The 27,632-nt window shown below is 52.8% G+C and overlaps 1 protein-coding gene across 1 annotated transcript; it reads left to right on the forward strand.

Moving 5' to 3' along the window:
- Positions 1-1,492: 1,492 nt before the first annotated feature.
- On the forward strand, positions 1,493-27,011 carry LOC101005856 (myosin-6). The gene is made up of 38 exons (XM_009211222.4): positions 1,493-1,563; positions 1,903-2,115; positions 3,373-3,516; positions 3,765-3,921; positions 4,017-4,044; positions 4,310-4,421; positions 4,728-4,820; positions 5,316-5,379; positions 5,642-5,740; positions 6,286-6,389; positions 6,484-6,622; positions 8,135-8,403; positions 8,688-8,858; positions 10,061-10,370; positions 11,401-11,471; positions 11,757-11,844; positions 11,934-12,051; positions 12,198-12,321; positions 12,608-12,744; positions 14,685-14,940; positions 15,100-15,342; positions 15,490-15,666; positions 15,951-16,096; positions 16,356-16,446; positions 18,561-18,950; positions 19,282-19,408; positions 19,496-19,614; positions 19,950-20,146; positions 20,667-20,850; positions 21,087-21,252; positions 21,357-21,481; positions 22,386-22,694; positions 22,885-23,088; positions 23,973-24,098; positions 24,298-24,573; positions 25,698-25,793; positions 26,431-26,565; positions 26,930-27,011. The coding sequence occupies exons 2-38, from the start codon at positions 1,915-1,917 to the stop codon at positions 26,951-26,953; spliced, it is 5,820 nt and encodes a 1,939-aa protein (XP_009209486.1). The 5' UTR covers positions 1,493-1,563; positions 1,903-1,914; the 3' UTR covers positions 26,954-27,011.
- The last annotated feature ends 621 nt before the right edge of the window (positions 27,012-27,632 follow it).

Genomic DNA, 27,632 nt, shown 5'->3' on the forward strand with positions numbered 1-27,632 from the left:
ATGGGCACAGACACGGTCAAGTCTACATGTGAGAGAGCTGAACTGGGGCTCTGTGAAAATCTGCCTGAGGCGGCAGGGGAGAATCCCTTCCATTGTTTGAGCAGGTTGGATGATGGCCACTTTATCAGGGGCATCAGGGAAGGGGTGGGGACTCCAGATGTGTCCCCAAACCCGGGTGGCCTCAAGACCTCCGGAGGACACTTGTCTGGAGACTTGGGGAATAGAAGGAGACCAGGCATGGCACTTGTGCAGACTGAGGCCAGGACAGAAGTTCCTGACAAAAGAAAACTGAGCCATGGAAGTGGACAGCAGATCCCTTCCCTGGGCACCATACTCCAGTTTTTAGTCCCTAGCACTGGGGACTCCAGTTCCAAGAGCAGGAAGATGCTCCCAGCCTGGGGCTGTGTGAGGGCAGGTCAGAGTGGGAAGGAGAGGCTGGGGAACAGGGGAGGAAAGCCCATGGTTGGGAGGGAGAGGACAGGCATTTGGTCTGCAGCAGAAGGTGACCCTCACCCATGTGTTCAATTCACCCTTCAGGTTAAAAATAACTGAGGTAAGGGCCATGGTGGGGTGGGAGAGGCGGTGCGAGAAGGTCCTGTCTTCCCACTATCTGCTCATCAGCCCTTTGGAGGGGAGGAATGTGCCCAAGGACTAAAAAAAGGCCATGGAGCCAGAGAGGCTGAGGCAGCAGACCTTTCATGGGCAAATCTGGGGGCCCTGCTGTCCTCCTGTCACCTCCAGAGCCAAAGGATCAAAGGAGGAGGAGCCAGGAGGGAAGAGTGGTGGGAGGGAGGGTCCCTCCGGAAGGACTCCAAATTTAGACAGGGGGTGGGGGAAATGAGATATAAAGGAACTGGAGCTTTGAGGACAGACAGAGACTCCTCCAGGCCAGGTAAGAGGAGGTTTGGGGTGGGATGCCCTGTAGCCCGTCCATAGATCCCCCACCGTGAGGGACCTCCTTCACCAGGAGTGGGGTGCAGATCAGTTGGAGGCCTAAGGGCTCTGTTAAAACTGCCTATCTCCAGGCCCAGGAAAGTTCCCCCTGACACAAGGGGGTTCCACAGGAAACCCAGAAACCTCTTTTCTTCTCTGACTCTCCATTTCTTTCTCTGCATCATTCTGTGTCTCCTACATGTTGCTCCCATCTTTCCATCTTCCTTCCTCCTTTGGATGGCTTCCTTCCCTTGATCCTGGTTTTATCTTGCCTCTTGGTCTTCATCGACACTTGTCACAATCGTGCTTCTTTGTCTCTCTCCCTTGCCCTTCCTTCTTGGCATGTGTTCTCACATCCCTGCCTCTCTGCTTCTAACCCTGTTTCCACACCCGGTCCCTCACACTAGTACTGACTCGGTGCCCTTTCTTTTCTGCCTCTGCGTCTTTCTCTTTCTGACTCCCTGGTCTGTCCTGCCTGTCTGTGCTCTGGGGCTGCCTCCACCCCCGGTTGGCCTGCCTCTGTTGTTCTTCAGTCTCCTCATCTGTTCTTTCTGCCCAGCTCTACCTCTGTGGTTCCTCGCTCCACCCACGGTTCAGATTCTTCAGGATTCTCCGTGAAGGGATAACCAGGTGAGAACTGCTCCCATTTTCTCTGCAGAGAGCAGGGCACGCTTCTCCTGAGAGCCAGATTGCTGCACCAGGGTTCTGCTGTCCCAAGCACTCAGCGTCACCCCTCAGCAAACTCCAGCCAATGCCACCCCAGGCAAACCCCTTACAGAGATTGTCCTTCAGCGTCACCTCAGAGAGCAAGAGAAGCAGAGCCCTGAGTCGGGGAGGGTGCAACAGCAGGTGCCTCTCCCAGGGTGGAGGAGAGGAGCGGGTGCAGGGAGGGGGGCTGCAGAGCACAAAGTCACTCGCTGGAGCCTGGGCCCCCTCAGGAGTAACACAGCCCTCCTGTCTCTGACCCAGGGGAGCACCAAGATGACTGATGCCCAGATGGCTGACTTTGGGGCAGCGGCCCAGTACCTCCGCAAGTCAGAGAAGGAGCGTCTAGAGGCCCAGACCCGGCCCTTTGACATTCGCACTGAGTGCTTCGTGCCAGACGACAAGGAAGAGTTTGTCAAAGCCAAGATTGTGTCCCGGGAAGGGGGCAAGGTCACTGCTGAAACCGAGAATGGGAAGGTGAGTGGGGCATGGCGCCAGGGCGGAAGGGAAGGAGGTCTGGGGAAGAAGATGCAGAGGTGGAGCCACTTGCAGTGGGAGCTGAGAGGGCTGGAGAAAAACCAAGGCCAGTGGGGATGCCAGGACATGCTTCTTTGAGGAGCCCAGAATCTGATCTCTCTCAAATTGACCTAAGCAGGTGCAACAGGTGCCACCCAGGGCCATGTGCCCCTTGCCAGAGAGGATGCTGAGGGAGAAGGACCTCAGTGTTCGTCTCAAAGGTGTCTTGTACATAAAGAGGACACAAACACAGCATTAAATGATGCCCCCTTCTTGCACTTGTATCCCTCTTCCCTGTGCCTCAGTTTCCTCTGTAGGTCCACTTTCTCAAATTCTGTTCACCCAAATCAAGAGTAAATTCTTAGACCCAGATGAACACAAAGATCAGAAACTGTTGAACTGAGCACTCCATCCTTGACTGGCACTCAGAAGCTGCTGGTCCCTGGTTTGCTCATGCCAGCCAAGAGAATCACCCCTGGTTACCAGCTGTGGCTCAGGGCTGTGTGTCTCATGAACTTGTTGACTGAATGTTACAACCCATTAAAGTGTAGAATAACAGGCCACAATCCCCTGGGGCTTTTGACTCTGATCCCAGCTCTGCCATCCGCTAGTCACTGTGCAGGCAAATCATTTAGTCATTTAGAGCCACGGATTTCTTCACTATAAAAAACGCTGGAATACCTATTGGCAGGATCTAGTGACATCAGAGCATGGCAAACTGCTGCCAATCAAACCACACCAACAGTGATGGATGGGGAGTGTGGAGTAGATGGGTGAACTGCTTTTCCAGCAGGGGTGAAGGTTTGCCCTGAGCAACAGATACTCTAGAGCACTGCCCGTGGGAGACAGCCTTGGGGTCAGCATAAGGTGTGCACACATCTGAGAGCTGCCAGTCTCCAGGTTTGCCCCAAGATCCTTGGAACATAGGGACTGAAGAGTGATGGTCATGGGCACAGGGTGTCCCCAGGATGGTCTGGGCATCTGGCAAGAGAAAGGTATCCTAGGACAGTCTCTAGGATGGGAGATACAGTGGGAAGGGACATTATCTGGGGAAAGTGTCCCGGGGGACATAGAGGGTAGGGGCTGGGGCACTGGTCAGAGCAAGTGGAGCAAGGCTAAGTCATGGCCTGTGTCCTGGGAAGAGGTCAGTGGGCAATGCCGGCAAGGGTCCCGGAGGGAGTGTGGTCACCCATTCTCCCGCCTATGTGCCCCCTCCAGACGGTGACTGTGAAGGAGGACCAGGTGTTGCAGCAGAACCCACCCAAGTTCGACAAGATCGAGGACATGGCCATGCTGACCTTCCTGCACGAGCCCGCGGTGCTTTTCAACCTCAAGGAGCGCTACGCAGCCTGGATGATATATGTGAGTGGCTCCTGCACACTGCAGAGACTTCCTGCCCTGCACGGAGGCCAAAATAAGCCAGGGAGGCTCTCCCAAGGAAAGGGGGAGGACTCTACCAAGGGACCCAAGTCCCCTTCCCCACTCCACCCCTAGTCAGTCACAGGAGGAGCAGAGCCAGCTGAAGTGAACAGGGACTTGCCTGGCTGCCACCACCACCTGTCCCAGGTTGTCCCTACCAACCTCATGACCAACCTTGTCTCCTGCTCCAGACCTACTCGGGCCTCTTCTGTGTCACCGTCAACCCCTACAAGTGGCTGCCAGTGTACAATGCTGAGGTGGTGGCCGCCTACCGGGGCAAGAAGAGGAGTGAGGCCCCGCCCCACATCTTCTCCATCTCCGACAACGCCTATCAGTACATGCTGACGGGTGAGCCTGGTGGCCCCTGGCCTCTGCCCCTCCTCCCGGACACACACCCAGACCCTCAGCCCTCACCCCATTGCTTCTCCTCTTTTTTCTTCCAGATCGGGAGAACCAGTCCATCCTCATCACGTGAGCAAGTGCCATCCTCCCACAGAAGGGACTCAGCTGGGGGCATACAGGCTGATGCCTGCGGTTTAGCTGGGAGGAGAGGTTTAAGGCTGGGATTGCAGGGAGCATGGGGCACTGAGCTCTCATTAGAGGGGTGCCAGAGCAATGAACCATGACAGGCATATCCTGCCGAGTGCTGGGCTCTGATGGCCAGGCTGGGAAGGGAAGCATGCTGTATGGAGAACAGTAGGAATTCTGAGTTTTGATTGGTTCCTGTGGCCCCCAGGGGAGAATCCGGGGCGGGGAAGACTGTGAACACCAAGCGTGTCATCCAGTACTTTGCCAGCATTGCAGCCATAGGTGACCGTGGCAAGAAGGACAATGCCAATGCAAACAAGGTGCCATGGGGGCCACAGGCTCGGCAGAACAGGGGTGGGGGGGGCAGGCTGACCCGAGTTACCTGTGACGTGGTGGGGACAGCCACACTGAACTGGACTTCTGATGGTCAGCCCAGTGTGGAAGACCTTCCTGACAGGAGACACTCTCCCTGAGGTCTGGGTAGGATCCTACGGAGTTGCAGACCCACCAGAGGTTCACCCAGCCCCCAACATCCATTCCTCAGGGCCAAGGCAGCCTCCCGGCCTTCTCACCACTGCCTGGAGGTGGATGGAGGATGAACCCTTGTAGTTCTGTTCCTTTCATAGGGCACCCTGGAGGACCAGATCATCCAGGCCAACCCCGCTCTGGAGGCCTTCGGCAACGCCAAGACTGTCCGGAACGACAACTCCTCCCGCTTCGTGAGTGCCTTTGACCACTCCCAATGGCCTCATCCATCTTTGACAAGAAAAAAGGGGTGCTGTTTTGCCACACCCAGTTGACTGTACTGTATCTGGCTTTGTGATATCAACATGCACATGTTGGTGGGAAGAGAGCTTAGGCTTTGAAGCCAAAGGCCTGACTTTCCACTTGCTCAGCAAGTCCTCACACCTCTCTGAGCCCTAGTTCCTTCACCTGTGAAACCTAATACTGGGAGGATTAGGTGAGATCATATGAGGGGTACGAGCAGGTGGCATTCCATGTGCATTCCCCTCTGGGCCGAGGTTCCACTAGGAGGTCCCTGCACATTGTGTGAGGGTGGCATCCTCTGCCCGGCTTCGCTTATACTCAACTGAGACACCAAAGAGGTTGTTTACATTTCCAGAACCATCCAGGACTTCTGGGCTGAATAGAGGTCCAGGATTTCATTCTGTCCTTCCCACCAGTTCCCTTACTCTGTCCCATTCGTCCGCCAGGGGAAATTCATTAGGATCCACTTTGGGGCCACTGGAAAGCTGGCTTCTGCGGACATAGAGACCTGTGAGTACCAACAGGGAGGCTGCCACCCTCCAGGTCCCCCTCTGCCTTCTCTCCCTGCCCGGTGGCCAGTCTCATCATTCCTGCCATCTCCTGTCTTTGTCTGCATTTGCCTCTGGGCTTTAGAATCCTTTTTGTTTAAGCCACATCTTCTCGCCGGGCCCTCTTCATCATACTGTGGGTAACCCCTGCCCCCATGGCCACCTTCTTCTGGCTCTACTCTCTTTCTTTCCTCACCTGCCTTCTTCCCCTCCGCCCACCTCAGACCTGCTGGAGAAGTCCCGGGTGATCTTCCAGCTGAAAGCTGAGAGAAACTACCACATCTTCTACCAGATTCTGTCCAACAAGAAGCCGGAGTTGCTGGGTGAGCCTGCCTGCCACCCCCCACCCACTGCTGTCCCTGCTGCCCTCCCCAAAGCCAGCTGTGTGCAGGGCAGGGCCCTCCTGCTCCCCACTGTGCCCCCATCTTGCTGCTCACTTCCCTCCTCCCTCTGCTCACTCCGCCAGTTCTATCTCCCTTCCCGCCCAAGATCACCTGCATCTCCTCTCGCCTCCCTGTGCAGTCACACACCTCACTCCTTCTCCACCCTTCTCTCCACTCCTCCCTCGGCTTGTCTTTGCCTTCTCTTTATTTGCCTCCCCATCTCCCATGTGTCACTCCCCTGCCACCCTCCCTCCTCCTTGTTATTGGAGCCCCTGCCAGGGCCCCTCTTCTATCCTTTCACTTCCTCTGGGTTCACTCTTGGTCCTGGCTGACTTCTCTTCTCTCCCTGCTCCCTGTCCTCCCCTCCTCCATTCTCCCCATCCCTTACCCCTCCTTGCCCCCTCCCTCCCTTTCCCAACTCTCCCTGCCTCTTCCCTGCCCTCCGCCTGCCCCCTTGCCCCTGCCCCGCCCCTTGCCTGGTGCAGACATGCTGCTGGTCACCAACAACCCCTACGACTACGCCTTCGTGTCTCAGGGAGAGGTGTCCGTGGCCTCCATTGATGACTCTGAGGAGCTCATGGCCACTGATGTGAGTGAGGGGGCTGCTGCAGCCTTTCAAGGGGCCCTAGGAGCTCCTGGGGCCACCACTCCAACCCCTCTCTTTGCTTTTCGCTCTGTCCCAGAGCGCCTTTGACGTGCTGGGCTTCACTTCAGAGGAGAAAGCTGGCGTCTACAAGCTGACGGGAGCCATCATGCACTACGGGAACATGAAGTTCAAGCAGAAGCAGCGGGAGGAGCAGGCGGAGCCAGATGGCACTGAAGGTGGGAGGGGCAGGCAGGCAGCACTGGGAAGGCCGGAGGTGCTGACCAGGCTCTCCGAGGGACTCAGATCCTAGAGAATCTGAGGCTTGTGGGGCAGCGGGGTGTGTTGAGGGATGGTGAGGGACAGGGACGTGGGAGAGGTGGGCAGACAGAAAGTCCACCATAATCCCACCAATTCCTCAACCTCCTGCACTCACCAGAACTGAGGTGGGGATTTTTCCTCCATGCCCAAGACTCGCCCAGCCCCAGGAAGCACAGCCCCTGAGCTCTGCACATCACCATCACTAATGCAGGGCCTTTGCTCCTCAGCCCTTGGGTAAGCCCCTGGTGGGCTCATACCATGTTCTATTTGGGAAGCAGTGGGCCAGGGGTCAGGACACAGCCTAGGGCATTCGTGCATCAGTTTCCTCCTCAGTGAAATGGATCAACGATCTTTACTTACTCCTCTGGTGGCTACTGTGAGGTCCTTTGAGAAAATGTGAAGGTGCAAACAGTGTTAGATAGGTGCCCAAGAACATTCCTTCCTACCTTCAGGGACCCGTCTCCAAGTCTGCCCAGATCAAAATGTCAACCTGAGGTTCATGATAACATACCAACAGTTATTACAACATTCTTGAAATTACACCAAATAACTCCTCTAAATAGAGAAATCCCCATGTTAGGTGGCACATTTGGAAGGCTGGGGGTGGGAGTGTGGTGCTGTCTGATATACTCTTGGGGGTCTTGATCTCCCAGCCAGTCAGATTCGGTAACATGTGGATGGAGAGGACAGCATGGCCAGTCCAGGGCTAAACATTGGGGTAGAGAACGAAGGAGACAGGGAGCAGAGGACATCTAGCCCCTGAGCCACATCCCTGCCCTGGAGAGGTGAGGGACACAGTGAAGGTGGGGATATGCCCACAGCAGTGCTTGCGAAAGACCTGGCCCAGAGATGCCAGAGATGTAGAGAGAGAGCTGAGAAGAGCCAGCTGTGGCAAGAGACCATAAGGGGGCCTGGGCTCCAGCCTGACTCAGGCACACATTGGTTGAGCAGCCACAGCAAGCCCTGTGCTCTTCCAGGCCTTGATTTCTTCGTCTTTAAGGAGAAGAAATTGGACCTGATGCTTCCTAAAGTCTTGGCCCCAGGACAGAGAAGGAGGCTTACTCATTGAAAATGCTCAGTCAGGCCAGGTGCAGTGGCTCATGCCTGTAATCCCAGCACTTTTCGAGGCCAAGGTGGGCAGATCACTTGAGGTCAGGAGTTTGAGACCAGCCTGGGCAACATGGTGAAACTCTGTCTCTACTACCAATACAAAAATTAGCCTGGCGTGGTGGCTCACATCTGTAGTCCCAGCTACTCAGGAGGCTGAGGCAGGAGAATTGCTTGAACCCAAGAGGTGGAGGCTGTAGTGAGCCAAGATCGTGCCACTGCACTCCAGCCTGGGTGACAGAGCAAGACTCTATCTTAAAAAAGAAAAAAAAAAAAGAAAGAAAGAAAGATAGTGCTCACTTACTCCTTTCCCTCTCATCAAGATGCTGACAAGTCGGCCTACCTCATGGGACTGAACTCAGCTGACCTGCTCAAAGGGCTGTGCCACCCTCGGGTGAAAGTGGGCAACGAGTACGTCACCAAGGGGCAGAGCGTGCAGCAGGTGTACTACTCCATCGGGGCACTGGCCAAGGCAGTGTACGAGAAGATGTTCAACTGGATGGTGACACGCATCAACGCCACCCTGGAGACCAAGCAGCCACGCCAGTACTTCATAGGAGTCCTGGACATCGCTGGCTTCGAGATCTTTGATGTGAGTTGGGACCCCTGGGAGGGGGAGAACAATCACTCGCTGGCTCCCACATTCAACAGCCATTTGCTGAGAGCCAGCTGTGGACCAGACATGAGAAGGCAGTGGGGACTGTGTGGTGACAGAGGCAGTCATTGTCCCTGTCTTCAGGGGAAGCCCTCCTCCACTGCCCTGACATGGAGGGGACAAGCCACGCCCTGCTGGGCTCAGGCACAGTGCACGAGCACAGCCCCAATGGCCACTCACACCCACTTCCTGACTGCTCCCACCCCTCATGCCCCCTGCAGTTCAACAGCTTTGAGCAGCTCTGCATCAACTTCACCAATGAGAAGCTGCAGCAGTTCTTCAACCACCACATGTTCGTGCTGGAGCAGGAGGAGTACAAGAAGGAGGGCATCGAGTGGACATTCATTGACTTTGGCATGGACCTGCAGGCCTGTATCGACCTCATCGAGAAGGTGCCTTCTTGGCCTCACCACCTATGTTCCCTCCTCTGCCATCCAAAGTGGCAGCCGAGTCACTTCTACACACAAGAAACTAGAGTCCCAAGAATCCCAGGCCTTTCTCCAGGCCCAGCTTCTCCCCACTGTGAAGTCATGGGCATGAACAGGATGATCCCCGCTCCGTTCTTCCTTTTCCAGGAGCTTGCACTTTATGTCCCTGTGTGGTGGTCCCCTCAGTGTCTTAAGAGTGAGATGTGGTGAAGGAGAGGCCCCTGGCCCCTCTGCCCATGACAAGCGTCATTCATGGAAAGATCCTAGGCTGAAATTAGAGATGTTTGCCTCCCACCACCTTCCTGTTGGTTGAGAAATAAGCTAGTCTCCAGCTCTCTTGCCTATGGGCATTCCTGAGAAGAGACAAGGCCACAGGCGGAAGGCCCTGTGGCCCAGGTCTGACTTGCTCTCAGGAAACCTCTGCTCTTTGTCAGCACAGGCCAGAGCCAGGAGTGTCTGATCCACACCCAGCCCAGCCACGGCCTTCAGAAAATGGGAGCTTCCCCACATATTTTGAGTCATTATCCAGATTCTTAACCAGAGTTCTCATCTTTCAGAGCCCTCAGAATCCCATAAAACTGTGTGTGACAAAAGCATGTGTACATTCATACATGTGTGTGCATGTGTGTGTGTATGTGTGTTTGTGTGTACATGTGTTTTTCTGGAGAGACAGTTTTTAGTTTTAACAAATTCTTAAAAGGATTCCTGCCCCCAAGAAAAGTCAAGAACCACCACGTTTTCAGAAGTGCAGAGTATGGTGAAGAACCTGGATCCTTCTATCTAACCCTTGAAGAATTGCTACTGGTGTCATATAGACAGAGCCTGGCCCAGTGCCTTTGACACACATCTGTCCCTGCCCTCCTGCCTCTGGGGCAATGAGCCATCAGAGAGAAGAGGCTGTGCTGTGAGGCACTGTGGGCCTTGCGGAGGGTGATTAGGAGTGCATGGCTCTTTGTTGTATCCACTGGGCAGAAAGAGGGAGGAAGGGGCTCTTTTAATTCCAGGAATATTGGATTCCTATTTTGGGCTAAGAGGTACCAGCACAGCCCCCCTTCAGCAGGCCAGTGCTACTGGCTCTAGAGTCCTTTTCCTGTCAGGGTGTGGGACTGTGGAAGCCTGGGAGCGTGCTCAGTGATTTTCTCTCTGCCTCTTCACCCTGCCCTCAGCCCATGGGCATCATGTCCATCCTGGAGGAGGAGTGCATGTTCCCCAAGGCCACCGACATGACCTTCAAGGCCAAGCTGTACGACAACCACTTAGGCAAGTCCAACAATTTCCAGAAGCCACGCAACATCAAGGGGAAGCAGGAAGCCCATTTCTCCCTGATCCATTACGCCGGCACCGTGGACTATAACATCCTGGGCTGGCTGGAAAAAAACAAGGATCCTCTTAACGAGACTGTTGTGGCCCTGTACCAGAAGTCCTCCCTCAAGCTCATGGCCACTCTCTTCTCCTCCTATGCATCTGCCGATATTGGTAAGTGGGCAGCCCTTGCGCTGGGCCAGGGGACTTCTGAAGGCACAAAGGGCCAGGGTCCTGATGCTTCAAAGCACATGACTCCAGAGGCAGGCACAGGGCAGCCCATGAGTCAAGCCACCTCCTGGCTCACCTCACCACCGTGCATCTGGGCTTCTGTAGCACTTGCCGTTCTCTGCTTTGTGTTATGGGTGTTGATATAGCTGTTTCATGTTTCATCAAGATTGGGAGTAACTGGAAGTCAGTGAGGGTGGCGCATGCATCCCTGTACCGTGCCCAGCAGGGAGCGATGCATGAGGGAGTTCTCAACAAACATTGAGAGGACACTGAACAAAGGAGCCTCCAGTTCAGAAAAGGAAGAGAAAGGATGTGGCTTGAAATGAAGAAGATAAAGTGTAAGAAGAAAAGTAGAGGCTAGGCGCAGTGGCTCATGCCTGTAATCCTAGCACTTTGGGAGGCCGAGGCAGGTGGATCACAAGGTCAGGAGTTCGAGACCAGTCTGGTCAACGTGGTGAAAACTCCTATCTACTAAAAATACAAAAATTAGCCTGGTGTGGTGGCGCATGTCTGTAGTCCCAGTTACTCGGGAGGCTGAGGCAGGAGAGTTACTTGAACCCAGGCAGCAGAGGTTGCAGTGAGCCAAGATTATGCCACTGTACTCCAGTGTGGGCAACAGAGTGAGACTCTGTCTCAAAAAAAAAAAAAAAAAAAAAAAAGAAGAAGAAGAAAAGTAGAATGTGGAAAGATATAAGAAGGAAGGGCAAGTCTAGAAGAGGGAGGGCTAAGGGCACTGATGTATGTCAGTGCCTACTATGGGCAAGCACCAGTGAGCTGCCCCAGAGGCGTGGTCTTATCTAATCCTCTTTACAACTTTGGGAAGTTGTTACTGTTATCCTCATGGTAAACTGAATCTTGGAGAATTCCTTACCCAAAGTCTCAGAGCTACCAAGCTAGCAGCAGAGCTCTGCCTCTGCTCAAGGGCTCCTCTATTTTCCAGCTCCTGTTCATTATTCCTCCTCTCGTTATTTAGGGGAGAGTGGTAAAAGCAAAGGAGGCAAGAAAAAGGGCTCATCCTTCCAGACGGTGTCAGCTCTCCACCGGGTAAGAAGGGCCCAGGGGTGCCAGGACACTTGGTGGAATGGCCCAGCCCAGAGTCTTCTGGCTGCATCACCTATTCTGATGCTTGAGTTTAATGAGGAAAGAAGCTAGAGTTACTTAGTCATTTTTTGGTGTGTAGGTTCCACACAAGCCTAAACTCACATCATAAATTATGTGCCAGCCCCTGTCCCTTTGATGATTCTGGTGAAGAGTGTCTGGGAACCAGGGTTTAAGGGCCTAAGAGATGGTCCTTGTGGCTCCTAACTCCCCACCTTCATCTCCCTCCAGGAAAATCTGAACAAGCTGATGACTAACCTGAGGACCACCCATCCTCACTTTGTGCGTTGCATCATCCCCAATGAGCGGAAGGCTCCAGGTGAGCCAGGAGAAGGCCTTAGTCTGGGGAGGACAGCTGCCATCCACTTTACCCTAAGGCTGACCCTTTTCCCTTCCCTCCTGCCATAGGGGTGATGGACAATCCTTTGGTTATGCACCAGCTGCGCTGCAATGGCGTGCTGGAGGGCATTCGCATCTGCAGGAAGGGCTTCCCCAACCGCATCCTCTACGGGGATTTCCGGCAGAGGTGGGTATGAGGGCGCCCCAGAGCTCAGAGAACAGGGAAGCCAGGGCTACTCTGGTGGGAATGGGAGGCTGCAGGTGGCCCTGGAATTCTGTGGGCAGAGCAGATCACTGCAGAGCATGGGTGACTCTGGGCACTTCCTTCCTCAGGTATCGCATCCTGAACCCAGCGGCCATCCCTGAGGGACAGTTCATTGACAGCAGGAAGGGATCAGAGAAGCTGCTCAGCTCCCTGGACATTGACCACAACCAGTACAAGTTTGGCCACACCAAGGTGAGTCTAGAGCCCCACTGGGTGGTTGCAGGGCAGGTGGCCATGTTGAGTGGAGCAGAGAGGAGTTTAGGAGGCAGAACCCTAATTCTGGCTTCCTTATCAACCTTATCAAGGGCTGAAACCCAGGCTTCACTCCAGTCTTGTTTGTCTAATTTTTACTCTCACTTCTAGAAGGCATGGGGTGATGGGTCACCTGGGAGCTCATGCAGGGTCTTCCACCCTCTTCTTCCACCCTGGATACTCCCCTCTGAGGCTGCGGCCTGTTGCATCTACCCCTTGCCTGCAGGTGTTCTTCAAGGCAGGGCTGCTGGGGCTGCTGGAGGAGATGCGGGATGAGAGACTGAGCCACATCATCACACGTATGCAGGCCCAAGCCCGGGGCCAGCTCATGCGCATTGAGTTCAAGAAGATAGTGGAACGCAGGTGAGACAGCAGGAAAAGGGAGGCATGCACTAGAGATATAGAGGCATATCTGCAATGTCAACTAGGTGTGGGTCAGGAGACCTGGGTTCAGACCTACCATCTGGCCTGGGAAAGTTACTTTACCACTTCGAATCTCATTGCAAATTCCTCTTCTTCTTTTTTTAAGAAAATTTTCTATAGTAAAATGCAAATTAAGACACCAATGAAATACCATTTTAAAACACTAGACTTTCTTTGCTCAGATGGTCTACAAATTTAAAAAAATGAAAGAAACAAGTAGATAATAATAAAATGAAAGAAAAAATAATCTTAAAAAGTTTTAAAAATCACTAGACTGACAAAAATTAAGAAGCCTGATCCACTGCTTACAGATGTGTAAATCAGTGCAACTTCCTAGAAAAACTGTTTATCACTATCTTTTTTTTTTTTTTTGAGACAGAGTCTCGCTCTGTCGCCCAGGCTGGAGTGCAGTGGCCGGATCTCAGCTCACTGCAAGCTCCGCCTCCCGGGTTTGCGCCATTCTCCTGCCTCAGCCTCCTGAGTAGCTGGGACTACAGGCGCCCGCCACCTTGCCCGGCTATTTTTTTGTATTTTTTTAGTAGAGACGGGGTTTCACTGTGTTAGCCAGGATGGTCTCGATCTCCTGACCTCGTGATCCGCCCGTCTCGGCCTCCCAAAGTGCTGGGATTACAGGCTTGAGCCACCGCGCCCGGCCATCACTATCTTTTAAAGTTGAACAGCTGCATACTTCTCCATTCCACTCCTGAGTACATTCCTAAAGAGAAACTCTTATACATGTACACCATGACATGAAAAATAATCTTTTTAGCAGCATTGGTCATAATAGCAAAGATCTTAAAACAACTTGAATTTCCATCCACAGGGGAATGGGTAAATAGTATTACAGTCATTCAGCGGAACATTATAAAACAGTGAAAAGAAGTGAACTCCAACTACATGGTACAATATGTTTGAACATTAAGCATATTGTTAGTAAATAAAGGCAAATCTTGGAAGGATACACACAGTATGATGTAATTTTTATAAAGCTCATAAATAATCAAAACCAGTCATTCACTGTTTAAAGATATATACATACGGCTCGGCACAGTGGCTTACGCCTGTAACCCCAGCACTTTGGGAGGCTAAGGCAGGCGGATCACCTGAGGTCAAGAGTTAGAGACCAGCCTGGCCAACGTGGTGAAACCCCGTCTCTACTAAAATTACAAAAATTAGCTGGGCATGGTGGCAGACACCTGTAATTCCAGCTACTGAGGAGCTGAGGCAGGAGAATTGCTTGAACCTAGATGGCGGAGGTTGCAGTGAGCCAAGATTGTGCCATTGCACTCCAGCCTGGGCGACAAGAGTGAAACTCCATCCCAAAATAAATTAAATTAAATTAAAATAAAGATACATACATATGCGGTTAAAACAATTTTCGAAAAAGCAAGGAAAGGAAGAATAAGATTCAAAGCAGCGGCTGCTCCTGGTGGGGTAGCAGGGGTGTAGGAAGGAATGCACAGGTAGATTAATGGTTGGTAACATTTCAGCTCTTGGTTGGATGGTAGGTTCATGGATAGTCATTTTGCTTTCATGCTTCATAACTTACATACTTATTATAGACATTCTTATACGTAAACCCCTACATAATTTTTAACATATTTGAAGTTCTTATGAGAATCGAAAAACTGAACAGAGAAGACATTCTATAAGTGGTAGTTTCCATTACCACTAATATCCTAGCTGGGAGGATGTAAACTGCCCTTTCATCAAATTGATTAATAAATATTTATCAGGCAACTCCATGTTCAGTGTAGTGATGTTGGAGGGGGGTGTGCACAGGAAGGAAGTCTACATGCCTACGAACTTGCTTAGTAGGGCCCATGATTGGGAAGCTCTCTTTCATAGTGCCCCACCCTGCCTCCACATTTCCTTGTCAGGGATGCCCTGCTGGTAATCCAGTGGAACATTCGGGCCTTCATGGGTGTCAAGAATTGGCCCTGGATGAAGCTCTACTTCAAGATCAAGCCGCTGCTGAAGAGCGCAGAGACAGAGAAGGAGATGGCCACCATGAAGGAAGAGTTCGGGCGCATCAAAGAGACGCTGGAGAAGTCCGAGGCTCGCCGCAAGGAGCTGGAGGAGAAGATGGTGTCCCTGCTGCAGGAGAAGAACGACCTGCAGCTCCAAGTGCAGGCGGTGAGGCCACATGATTATCTCTTCAGCCCTCGCCTCCCCTCCCCTAGATTATAGCCCATCTCACAACAAGGTACTGGGAGTCTAGGAGTGCCAGCTCTTTTTAAGACCCTAGGTCTCCTCTCTTTAACCATCAGCTTCCTCCCTGTTCTCTTCTCCCAGGAACAAGACAACCTCAATGATGCTGAGGAGCGCTGCGACCAGCTGATCAAAAACAAGATTCAGCTGGAGGCCAAAGTGAAGGAGATGAATGAGAGACTGGAGGACGAGGAGGAGATGAACGCGGAGCTCACTGCCAAGAAGCGCAAGCTGGAAGATGAGTGCTCGGAACTCAAGAAGGACATTGATGACCTGGAGCTGACACTGGCCAAGGTGGAGAAGGAGAAGCATGCAACAGAGAACAAGGTGAGGGCAGCTCCCTCTGGCTTCAGCCCAGGTCTCCTCAAGACTCCCAGACTAGAGTGTGGTCCTGGTCCTTGGCATGGAAGTCCCCATAGATGTCTCCAGGCTGGTGATCTTTGACCCTAAAGGGGATGGGTTTTTGGTCGGCAGGTGAAGAACCTAACAGAGGAGATGGCTGGGCTAGATGAGATCATTGCTAAGCTGACCAAGGAGAAGAAAGCTCTACAAGAGGCCCATCAGCAGGCCCTGGATGACCTTCAGGTTGAGGAGGACAAGGTCAACAGCCTGTCCAAGTCTAAGGTCAAGCTGGAGCAGCAGGTGGATGACGTGAGTAGTAATAACCATGCTCCTGCTCTCAGAGCAACATTTTGCAGGCAACACCAATGGCCCAGAAAGTCCTGATCCCTAGAATTGACTTCTATGGCCCTTGGAGCTTTTTCACTCTCTGTAGTTCCTCACTAGAGTAGGTCTCTGAATCCTTTGTGTTTGCAGGATTTCTCTACTGGTTTGACTTCCAATCCCACTGGACTTCAAGTTTAGAAGGAGGCAAAAGAGCATACACTGTGGATGTCATGTTTTCCACACTTTGCTTATTTTCTTCTCTTCATCAGTTGGAGGGATCCCTGGAGCAAGAGAAGAAGGTGCGCATGGACCTGGAGCGAGCGAAGCGGAAACTGGAGGGCGACCTGAAGCTGACGCAGGAGAGCATCATGGACCTGGAAAATGATAAACTGCAGCTGGAAGAAAAGCTCAAGAAGTAGGACACTATGGTGGCCAGGAGGGGCTAATGGAGGTGTCTGACCTGGTAGATAGAATGCAGGGTGCTGCACCTCCATTGCCCACTGTTGCTTTGGGCACAATGGGAATGAGGTCAATCACAGCCCTCTTCCTCCACTCTCTGGGCTGGCCTGGGTAGGGGGAGGTGCTGATTTTGGTGTACTAAGGCCAAGAAGACAATGAGTGCCGGAGGAAGGAAGGTTATTTGTCACTCCCCCACCCCCACCCTTCTCCTGCAGGAAGGAGTTTGACATTAATCAGCAGAACAGTAAGATTGAGGATGAACAGGCACTGGCCCTTCAGCTACAGAAGAAACTGAAGGAAAATCAGGTGACTTTTTTTCCCCAGTGCAGGAAAGTGGGAGCTCAATAGCCCTGAGGTGACTGAGGCTGCAGCAGCTGCTTAGGGTTCCAATATCTGGAACTCCAGGCAGCCTCATAGATCCAACCATCCCTGAATTACAGGCACTCAGGAGCACTAGCCTTCCTCTGTAGAGCAAGAATACATTGTGTTAGCAAAACTGTTTGAGAAGGGAGACTCATACCTACTAAAGGGCTTCTCCTTTTGAGATCTGCTCTGCCTCAGGAACTTTCTACTCTAAGACAAATGATAGAGCTCTATTCTCCTCTAACCCTTCCTCTGGTAGTTCTGCCCTCTGAATGTGAGGTGAAAAAAAAAAAAAAAAAGCTTCAAGGAGCACCTTCCTGTGAGCTGCTCTGTTCACATTCTTCCTGATACTAACCCAGTCACTAACCCAGGCTGAGTCCCCATAGGGCACTCATGATAAGAGCCAATTCCTACAACCTTGAGCAAGTCACTTACCCTCCCTGATCCTCAGATTCTCTTCTCACCTGTAAAATGACACCGATAATACCTACCACACAGGACCAGAGGGGATAATGTATTTGAAACCACTTTGTCAACTGGGAAATTCTATACAGGTATCATATTAATATAGCCCAATTTAGAGAAGTCAGCCAACCACTAGCCTAAGAAGACATTGTTTTGTCTTCTCCATGGCCTTCTCATTCCTCTGCAGGTCAAGATTAAGTGAACAGCCATAGTCTCCCTTAGCTTTAATGAACCTCAAACCTCAATATGCTTTTAGCATCGGGTTTGTCAGAAGAGCCTTGAAGTCCACTGTCATCCCCATTTTAGAGCTACAGAAGCTACATGGCCAGGACTTGACATAGTGACCCCAAGGGCAACAGGAACTCAACTACTGGGGCAGGACCTTGTCCTCTCACTTTGGGGCAGACTGTGGCTGGTAGATAGAGGTAGTCTCCCCTCTGCACTTGAGGCCCATGGCCCAGGCTGCAAGTAATGTATGAACATAATTCCACTCCTCTGGGGCTGCACAGGGATTGGCCCACCTTCATTAGTAATTTGCCCTCCCATCTTCTTGGATGCCTCTTCTGTGTTTTAGCTAGAATGTCGGGCCATCCTCAAGTTCTTCTACCCTAGGTCTGGGCAACTTCTTTGGCCTCTTGGACTCAGAATAACAGTCCTGTTAATCTCATCAGGTCTTGGCACTAGGCTGTGGCTCCTCCTTCATCCCCAAGATCTTGCTCAGAAGTCTCACCTTTTCCATCCTGGGAGCAGAGGCATGGTGGTCCTCTCTGCTGCTCCTAGGACTCATTCATGGACAGTCCTTTAAAGCTGTCCATAACCCCAGGTGAAGGGATTCCCACTGAACCCCCGTTTTGCTCCTGGCTAACCAGACAACAGATCAAAATGGTGGATAGGACATTCTCCCAATTTAGCCAGGACCAAGGCTAAGGTCAGAAAAGTGAGGTAAGGGCATTTAAAGAGGATGAGGAGATGAGGTGAAGAGGAGAGTACCCTGCTAGCGCTTTCCTGGCCTGGAAGGGAGCAATCGTCTTGAAACCCAGCCCTGGGCATAAACACAGCAAGCCTGGGAGAGCAAGGAATATGGTTGATTGGACTTTGTGGTTAACTTAGAGAATTGCAAAGGTATTTGATTGTTTTGAGGCATATTGTCACAAATATTTGTAAAATACAAGCACTCAATTTCCTGCCTTATGGATAGCGGAACACAGCCTAGTGAATCTGGGGACTCTGAACTTCTTGATCTCACAGGATCCTAGGATTCCCCTTCAAACACAGATTCTCAGGATTCGGGGCTGTAGATGCTCAGACTGGGTCTGAGATGCCCTCGGGAGCTTCAACCAAATTGCTATTGATGGCCTATGCATTATAGGATGTTCAGCAGCATCCCTGGCCTCTCCCCTCTAGATGCCAGTAGCAAGCCCTACCAAGTCATGACAATCAGACATTGCCAACCATTCCCTGGGGCACAAAATTGCCCCTGGTTGAGAACCACTGCTTGAGAGGGACGTGAGTTCCTGGTAGCCTTTTAGAGCTGGGGGGATTCCAGTGGAGGGGTCCAGGCAGTGGGTCTGAGCCCTTTGTGTCTGACCCAGGCGCGCATCGAGGAGCTGGAGGAGGAGCTGGAGGCGGAGCGCACTGCCAGGGCCAAGGTGGAGAAGCTGCGCTCAGACCTGTCCCGGGAGCTGGAGGAGATCAGCGAGCGACTGGAAGAGGCCGGCGGGGCCACGTCCGTGCAGATCGAGATGAACAAGAAGCGCGAAGCCGAGTTCCAGAAGATGCGGCGGGACCTGGAGGAGGCCACGCTGCAGCACGAGGCCACGGCCGCCGCCCTGCGCAAGAAGCACGCCGACAGTGTGGCAGAGCTGGGCGAGCAGATCGACAACCTGCAGCGGGTGAAGCAGAAGCTGGAGAAGGAGAAGAGCGAGTTCAAGCTGGAGCTGGACGACGTCACCTCCAACATGGAGCAGATCATCAAGGCCAAGGCAGGCTCTGCTCGGCCTCCCCTCTCCCTCTCCCCTGCACAGGGGCACCTCCCTCACGCCTTCTCTCTGTCCAACATCTCCCTTGTCATTCTCATTCCCTTCATCACCCTTTAGTCTCTCTTCCTCTCTCTCCTGCCCCTCTCTGGCTCTCCTCTCCCTATCTCTTCATGTTCCTCCTTTCTTTAATTCAAGTACCTCTTCAGACTGCACCCTCCCACACCTTCTGTGTCTCCTTCCTGCCCTCTGGCGTTCCCCATCTCTGACCCTCTCTTCCTTCCTCTGGTCAACTCAGCCCCTCCCACACTCACCTTTCCTGTCTTGCTTCCTGAAGGCAAACCTGGAGAAAGTTTCTCGGACGCTGGAGGACCAGGCCAGCGAGTACCGCTTGAAGCTAGAAGAGGCCCAACGCTCCCTGAACGACTTCACCACCCAGCGAGCCAAGCTGCAGACTGAGAATGGTGGGTGCCTCTAACCAGCCCTGCACCTGCCTACAGCAGGACATAACTTGTGGAATGGCCCACAAGCCCCTCTCATTTCACCTCCAGGAGAGTTGGCCCGGCAGCTAGAGGAAAAGGAGGCGCTAATCTCGCAGCTGACCCGGGGGAAGCTCTCCTATACCCAACAAATGGAGGATCTCAAAAGGCAGCTGGAGGAGGAGGGCAAGGTGAGGCCCAGTGGGGAGGGTGGGCAGGCTTGACGGCAGCCCTGGAGCAATTCACCTCAATGCCAGAAACGGAGCCTGGAGCTGGAGCGAGTCCTCTGCAAGGGAAAGACCCTCCAGTCTAGGTTCTGCCCTGCAGCTAAACGTCATTGAATGCATCTTTCCTTATTCTTAAGGGAATGGGGTGAGCAGACTGGAAAACTCCTCAGACAGTGAGGTTTCATATCAGCCCACATGGTGAATAAGGCTGGGCTTGGTTGAAGTACTAGACAAGAAGAGAATCTAGAGAATGGGGCACAGGGAGTCCCTCCCACCTCCTGGTGCCCACCCCTCCCCAGGCAAAGAACGCCCTGGCCCATGCACTGCAGTCAGCCCGGCATGACTGCGACCTGCTGCGGGAGCAATACGAGGAGGAGACGGAGGCCAAGGCTGAGCTGCAGCGCGTCCTGTCCAAGGCCAACTCAGAGGTGGCCCAGTGGAGGACCAAGTATGAGACGGATGCCATTCAGCGGACTGAGGAGCTCGAGGAAGCCAAGTGAGCTCCAGATACCCCCTTAACCTGACTCTCAGAGAGGAAGGGGTGAGAGGACCTGGGGTGGGGACCGGCAGAGTGGTCATGGGAAGGAAGTGGAAGAGACAGGAGGAACTCAGAGGGCAACAGAAGTGCTTGGAAGAAAGCCTGAACTCTATACTCTGTGACCTCTGGCTGGCCCTGACCCGCTTCCTGTGACAGGCGAGCTTTTGGCCCGGGTTATACCTGATGCTCACGTATAAGACGAGCAAAAAGCTTGTTGGTCAGAGGAGCTACCGTCGATCAGCCTGTGTGGGGGGCGAGGGCAGGGGGCACTGACGCCCACATGCCATTGCAGGTAGGGAGGATGCCTGGGCAGCACAGGCTGGTGGACTCTGTTCCAGGCACGAGCAGGCTCAGCTCCTGCTAGGCTGGACTTACGACGTCTCAAGGAGATACAGGGAGGGGGTGGGAGGAGGTCCACCCAAGGCTCCACTGTTGCCCAGTAGAGTCACACACACACCCTCCACCCTCACCTGGGCAGAAAGAAGCTGGCCCAGCGGCTGCAGGATGCCGAGGAGGCCGTGGAGGCTGTTAATGCCAAGTGCTCCTCGCTAGAGAAGACCAAGCACCGGCTACAGAATGAGATTGAGGACCTGATGGTGGACGTGGAGCGCTCCAATGCTGCTGCTGCAGCCCTGGACAAGAAGCAGAGGAACTTCGACAAGGTGGGCCCTGGGTGAGGGCTGCAGCCAGCATGCAGGGCAAGGGGGCGTGAGGGGTTCAGTGCGAGGCCAGAGCCATCCTCCTTGGAGGCTGGGGAGGAGGGCAGGGCTGAGCCCAGGCTCCGGGCCAGGGACAGATCTTGGACATGGGGCTGAGGCTGGGGGCTGGGGCACTGGGAAGCAGGAGGGCTGGGGGGCTAAGGCTGGGGGTCTGAAGAGTGAGCCTTGTCCCCGGGCAGATCCTGGCCGAGTGGAAGCAGAAGTATGAGGAGTCACAGTCGGAGCTGGAGTCCTCACAGAAGGAGGCTCGCTCCCTCAGCACAGAGCTCTTTAAACTCAAGAACGCCTATGAGGAGTCCCTGGAGCACCTGGAGACCTTCAAGAGGGAGAACAAGAACCTTCAGGGTGTGCTGGGGGTCCAAGAGGCCAGAGATGAGCTGGTGGGAGGGAGGGCCATGAGGGGGCAGGGGGAACACAGGCTTTGAGCTTTCTGGCCCTCTGGTCCCCAGAGGAAATCTCGGACCTTACTGAGCAGCTAGGAGAAGGAGGAAAGAATGTGCATGAGCTGGAGAAGGTCCGCAAACAGCTGGAGGTCGAGAAGCTGGAGCTGCAGTCAGCCCTGGAGGAGGCGGAGGTGAGGGCCGAGAGCTCCCAGCACCCCAACCCTGGTCTGCCACTGTCTCCCACATCTCCCTCACCTGTAGGTGACCCTGAACCCAAGACAAAATCTATTCATTCCATATTCTTTGTTCAATGTTATCTACCCACTATTCACTAACCATTACTACCTCCAAAGCCAAGGTCTGCACAAAGGAAAATGTCAGTCTGATTAGACGCCAAAGGTTTTGTTTCTTACCAGGTTTTAAAAGTTGGAATCTGGCCATGATAATAACCACTTAAACAGTGAGTAGGAGTGTGGGCTCCAGAGTCAAACAGGCCTGAGCTGGAACACAGCTTGAGGACTTTCACTGTGTCATTGGGCAAAATCTTTAATCACTCTCTGCCTCAGTTTTCTCATCTGTAAAATGGAATTAATTGCACATACCTCATACAATTTTACACATGATTATTATAAAGATTAAGTGAGGTAACACATTTAAGCACTTAATATATATTAGCTATTGTTACTCTTCATTTTTATGCACCTGGGAATAGCCCTGAGTTTTCTGGGCTTCTAACTTTTCTCAGGAAAGGGTGAGGGACCTGGAAAACAAAGATAAAATTTTGAATTTGTGGTTATAAAAATTCTTCTCTTTTCTATAATACTTTAGACAGGTCAGGAATTTACGCAGTGTTAGTGCCGGAGGGTCTGGCAATTGTGAAGTCCAGACCCTTTCCTTGACAGAGGAAGCCCAGGGAGTCCAGCACTTTCTCCCCAATAGCACCATGGGGGGCATGAATGCAGATCCCACCTCCCCATCTCTTCTCAGCTCTTCTTCTCTGGGCCATAGTCCTGGCTGACACCCTGTATCTTCTCATCCTCTCTCCCAACCCTGCCCTGTGCCCTGTCTGCCCGCCCTCACCCCACCCCTTCCCAGGCCTCCCTGGAGCACGAGGAGGGCAAGATCCTCCGGGCCCAGCTAGAGTTCAACCAGATCAAGGCAGAGATCGAGCGGAAGCTGGCAGAGAAGGACGAGGAGATGGAACAGGCCAAGCGCAATCACCAGCGGGTGGTGGACTCGCTGCAGACTTCCCTGGACGCAGAGACACGCAGCCGCAACGAGGCCCTGAGGGTGAAGAAGAAGATGGAAGGAGACCTCAATGAGATGGAGATCCAGCTCAGCCACGCCAGCCGCATGGCCGTCGAGGCCCAGAAGCAAGTCAAGAGCTTGCAGAGCTTGCTGAAGGTACACGGGGACAGGACGTCCCCTCACCCAGAGGGGACTGGCCTCCACATGGCCTGAAGAAGCAGTGGTGTCTCAACACAGGCACCAGATTCCTCCTGCCCCTAGGTTACTGCAGGGACCTCTGACAGGTGCCCTCAGTGAAGGGCACCAAGGCTGGCTCCCCGCTCATGCCCACTCTCGTGATTCTCAGGACACCCAGATCCAGCTGGATGACGCGGTCCGTGCCAACGACGATCTAAAGGAGAACATCGCCATCGTGGAGCGGCGCAACAACCTGCTGCAGGCTGAGCTGGAGGAGCTGCGTGCCGTGGTGGAGCAGACAGAGCGGTCTCGGAAGCTGGCAGAGCAGGAGCTGATTGAGACCAGCGAGCGGGTGCAGCTGCTGCATTCCCAGGTGAGAGGGTCAGGAGCCACCTTGTAGAAACCTGCCGAGTGCAGAGCCCAGGACATCTAGAAAAGCCAGATGTTCTAAGTGAGCACATCTAGCCAGGGTCAGAAATCATTTCCTCTCTTAGGCCACCTCTCATCTGTGGTGGCTGCAGAACCATTGTATTGAGAAAGCCATCTCTGCTTAGAAGCTAAGAGTGTCATGATTGATTGCTGATACCTGCCAAAGTCACAAATCTGGGAGTAGTGGAGCGTATCCTGTTATTTGATATTCTTGAACTAAAGGACAGCCTCCAGCTTGTTCTGTAAAGATGAGAGTTTGGGAGTTTAAAGAAGCATAACTGCATCTCTTGCAAACCACGCTGGATAGAACACCATTTTTCTGCAGTCCCACCCACCCGCACTGTTTTCAGTTATACTCTGCAATGAGACTTTGTGCCCACCTTTTACAGTGCCCTGTGGAGTCTTGTTCTTTAGTATATGTGAGAATGACATCATTCGCTTACCTCATCCCCTCTTCCTTACCCCACTACATTCTTGGTATAGCTGTAAACATCTCTGGAATATTGTCCCGGTAGAAAGTTGTTTCCATTTTCCTTGGAATATTGGCATGCTCCTACAAAAACATGTTTCTAAAGAGCTCCAGGGTATTACTGCAGACCTTTTGCTATTTGAAGTCTTTTTTCAGAATTTAGTAATCTTAGATATAATGTCTAGAATGTATCCACTTTCACAGGAAAAGGGAAAGCAGGTACAAAACAAGGAATAGTCTAAAAGCAGGCTTGTTGTTATTTTAAAAAATGACCACCTTTAATTCTCTCTGGAGAAAGGGCATGAAATCGGTAACAAAGTGCAGTATATATTTGATCATTTTTCTCTCTCCATGTCTAGAACACCAGCCTCATCAACCAGAAGAAGAAGATGGAGTCGGACCTGACCCAACTCCAGTCGGAAGTGGAGGAGGCAGTACAGGAGTGCAGGAATGCCGAGGAGAAGGCCAAGAAGGCCATCACGGATGTAAGTGACCGCCCACCTTCTGCCTCCTCTAAAGACACAAACAAGGCCCTGGGTTCAGGCCAGGCCAGGCCGCTGTGCTGTAACACCAAGCCAACTCTGCAGTTCTGAGGGTTTGAGGGCCTGATGGGAGAAAGATCCTTTGGGGGCAAAAGCCCCGGCCCTGGGCCCGTGTTCCTTGCCACCTCTCTCCTGCACACAGGCCGCCATGATGGCAGAGGAGCTGAAGAAGGAGCAGGACACCAGCGCCCACCTGGAGCGCATGAAGAAGAACATGGAGCAGACTATTAAGGACCTGCAGCACCGGCTGGACGAGGCGGAGCAGATCGCCCTCAAGGGCGGCAAGAAGCAGCTGCAGAAGCTGGAAGCGCGAGTGCGGGAGCTGGAGGGTGAGCTGGAGGCCGAGCAGAAGCGCAACTCAGAGTCGGTGAAGGGCATGAGGAAGAGCGAGCGGCGCATCAAGGAGCTCACCTACCAGGTGCGGCAGGGGGCCAGGGGCCAGGAGTACATGTGGAAGTGGCTTCTCTGGCCCCGCTGCCCCACCCACACAGGGCTCCTGTTACCTCCTCCTTGAGATGCTGTTGGTAGATTTAACCTTCTTCTCACGCTGTGCAGTCAGTTTGACTTGAGCCTATGAGTTTTTCCAGCAAATGAAGAATCTACTTCTACTTCCTGAAAACTCTTCTAACTAGCCTTTCCCCAGGTTTTGTTGTTTTTTTTTTTAAATAACTCAAAGTGCTACCATGAAGACTTCAGAACAGTCCAAAGAATCTTTCCACCTTCCACTGTGGGGTTAAGAGTCAGGCGAGGGGAAAAGACACGGAAATCTTCCATGGAACTTCTGGCACACAAAGAGAAGGCCACAGAGAAAGAGGACCCCAGAATGTTTTAAGACTTCCATTTGCATAGCTCAGAGTTGTGCCCTTGGCCCGTTATTTTCAGCGTACCTGGGAAGAAAAGGCCAAGGAGACGAGGGTGTCAGTCCATTTGATAGATGGCTACCAGAGGCACAAGAAAGAGGTTACAGATACAGAACCACAGAGTGATTTGTGAACAGAAGTAGAAATGGCATCCTGGCACATATAATGATGAAGAGATAAGAATGATCGAGTGATGTTGGAGCCAGTGATCCCGATGCCTGAATTCTGGTCTAGTACAATATATTACAATGTAGAATAATCTGGATTATGATAATACCCCCTTTTTTCTGCATTCCTCATTATTCCTCTTCTGGTCAAGAACTGCTGGCCAAGAGAACCTATGTAGGTCCAGGTTGGAGCTTTAGCCACCAGATTGGAGCTGGAACAGATCTGGTGCTTTTATATTACCACATTAGGAAATTCCATAGGTTCTGAGCCCCTCCCCCCACTTCTACCTTTAAGACTTCAGCCTTCATTGCTTTGTGGATCCTTGACTGACAACCCTGCATTGCCCCTTTGACCTGCAGTGGAGTCAGAGAATCTTCCCCACCACATCTTTGACCTGGACCATTGCAGGGAGGGGCAGCAAAGGCAAAGGGAGAAGAGTAAAATGATGGAGGAGGGAAAGGTGATTGCATTTGCTCCCCCTCCAAACTGGCTTCTCTCACCCTCCCACCCCCAGACAGAGGAAGACAAAAAGAACCTGCTGCGGCTGCAGGACCTGGTGGACAAGCTGCAACTGAAGGTCAAGGCCTACAAGCGCCAGGCCGAGGAGGCGGTGAGTTCAGAGTTTTCTTCCCTTTCTCATCAACACACCTACTATATGTGAGAACCAATGCATGTCTCCCCCAGAGGGGCCTGGTCAAAGAGTTTGCTGTAAGCTGTAACTCTCAAACATTTATTGTACACATCTGGTATGCTCAGAGCCGTCAGGTGTTCTGAATTAACAAAGGCACCACCTACAAGCTGCTTACAATTCAGACACCATAACCCAACAGAAGGCTAGTGCAGGACATGGGGCAGCCAAAGCTGAAGGCAGGAAGGTGGCATTGGAATTGGGCCTGGAAGGGGACCCAGCTAGGCACAGGGCAGTGGGGAAGACATCTGGGTGTATGTGAGTTGCTGGTGAGCATGCCTGCGCAGGGACAGGTGCAGCAAAACAGGATTCTGAAGGGTCCCAGATCAGGCAGCATGGGATTTGTCTTGGGCAGTGGATGGCCGTGAAGGACTCTGAGTGCTGGACATGTTTGAGGAGAGCACAAGGCAGGTGCAGGATACCCTTGGAAAGGCTGTTGCAGGAATATGCATGAGGCATGGGTGCCTCAGGGACAGGGAGCTGGAACCTCAGGTTGAGAGGCTGAGAATCCCATAGCCCATCTCCAGCTCATTCACCCATCCCCATTGTCCCACCACAGGAGGAGCAAGCCAACACCAATCTGTCCAAGTTCCGCAAGGTGCAGCATGAGCTGGATGAGGCAGAGGAGCGGGCAGACATCGCTGAGTCCCAGGTCAACAAACTTCGAGCCAAGAGCCGAGACATTGGCGCCAAGGTGGGTCCCTTCCCTGGGCTTCACTAGTCACTTCCACATTAGCATGCCCCCTGATTTGGGTGCCCCTCGGAGTGGGCACTGCTTGCCCTATATGTAGGCAGTTCTGGGGGTCCCACAGCTCACATAACCTGAGAATCCACTCTCCTGCTCAAAATAGCCCCCCACTGACTAGAACTTCTGCAGAGATCCCCAGTTCCATCCCCCTAAATCACAAGTGCCTCTAACTTGAGACCACAAGATCCCTGGGGCCCTGCCTCTCCCCCCAAGGACATCTCCCTTAGGCCTCTGAAAGCCCCAGGGATTTGTCCCCACACACTTCTCCCTCTTGCCAGCTCCCCACTCACACCTCTTATCCTTGTTACAGCAAAAAATGCATGACGAGGAGTGACACTGCCTCGGGAACCTCACTCTTGCCAACCTATAATAAATATGAATGCCAAACTCTGCCTGAGCCCATCTGTCCTTCCTGCCAGCTGTCCATCCTGGATCAAGGCAGTAGGGGGCCTGAGAGGAGGGAGGCCCCCAGCCCCTGTATCAGAGCTGCCAGAGCCAAGGCATCTCATATCCACAAGGAAAGAGACCGACGTGCAGAGGAGTGAGGTGTTCTGCCTGAGGTGGACAACTGTGAGTCCCAGTTCTGCTCAGTCAACCACACAAGGGCGGAGAGGGAGAAATTTCAAAAGTGGAGAAAACGATGGCATCAAAATGGTGAGCCAGTCCTAGATGGTAGGAGATAGAATTTTGGTGCTGAAGTTGAAGCCACTCTCCACCTACCCCACCCCTGAGGCTGCAACGATTAAAGGTGTCCTAGGACCCCCTTTCTTTCTTAAATGAATTTTTCACCAATGCCAGAAAAAGCTCAGAGCTGGCTGAGAATTAAGGTATGGGAAAGGAGATGGGAGAGATTCCATTCTAGTCAGTCCCTAGGAAGTAACTCCCAGGGAGCCCCCTCCCTGTCTTCCCCAGGGGTCTCCCCCTGTCCCCTGTGATTCAGCACCTCACTGTGAGGGCATCTTGAGACTCTGGGGCCAATCAACACTAAGCCCAAACCAATATGCCATGAGGAC

The sequence above is a fragment of the Papio anubis genome, chromosome 7 (genome assembly GCF_008728515.1).
Source record: "Papio anubis isolate 15944 chromosome 7, Panubis1.0, whole genome shotgun sequence".
Lineage (NCBI taxonomy): Eukaryota > Metazoa > Chordata > Mammalia > Primates > Cercopithecidae > Papio > Papio anubis.

Coding starts and splice junctions, on each gene's coding strand:
- LOC101005856 (XM_009211222.4), top strand. CDS start 1,915: ATGACTGATGCCCAGATGGCTGACTTTGGGGCAGCGGCCCAGTACCTC. Junction 4,821..5,315: donor ACGACAACTCCTCCCGCTTC/GTGAGTGCCTTT, acceptor TTCGTCCGCCAG/GGGAAATTCATTAGGATCCA. Junction 8,859..10,060: donor GTATCGACCTCATCGAGAAG/GTGCCTTCTTGG, acceptor CCCTGCCCTCAG/CCCATGGGCATCATGTCCAT.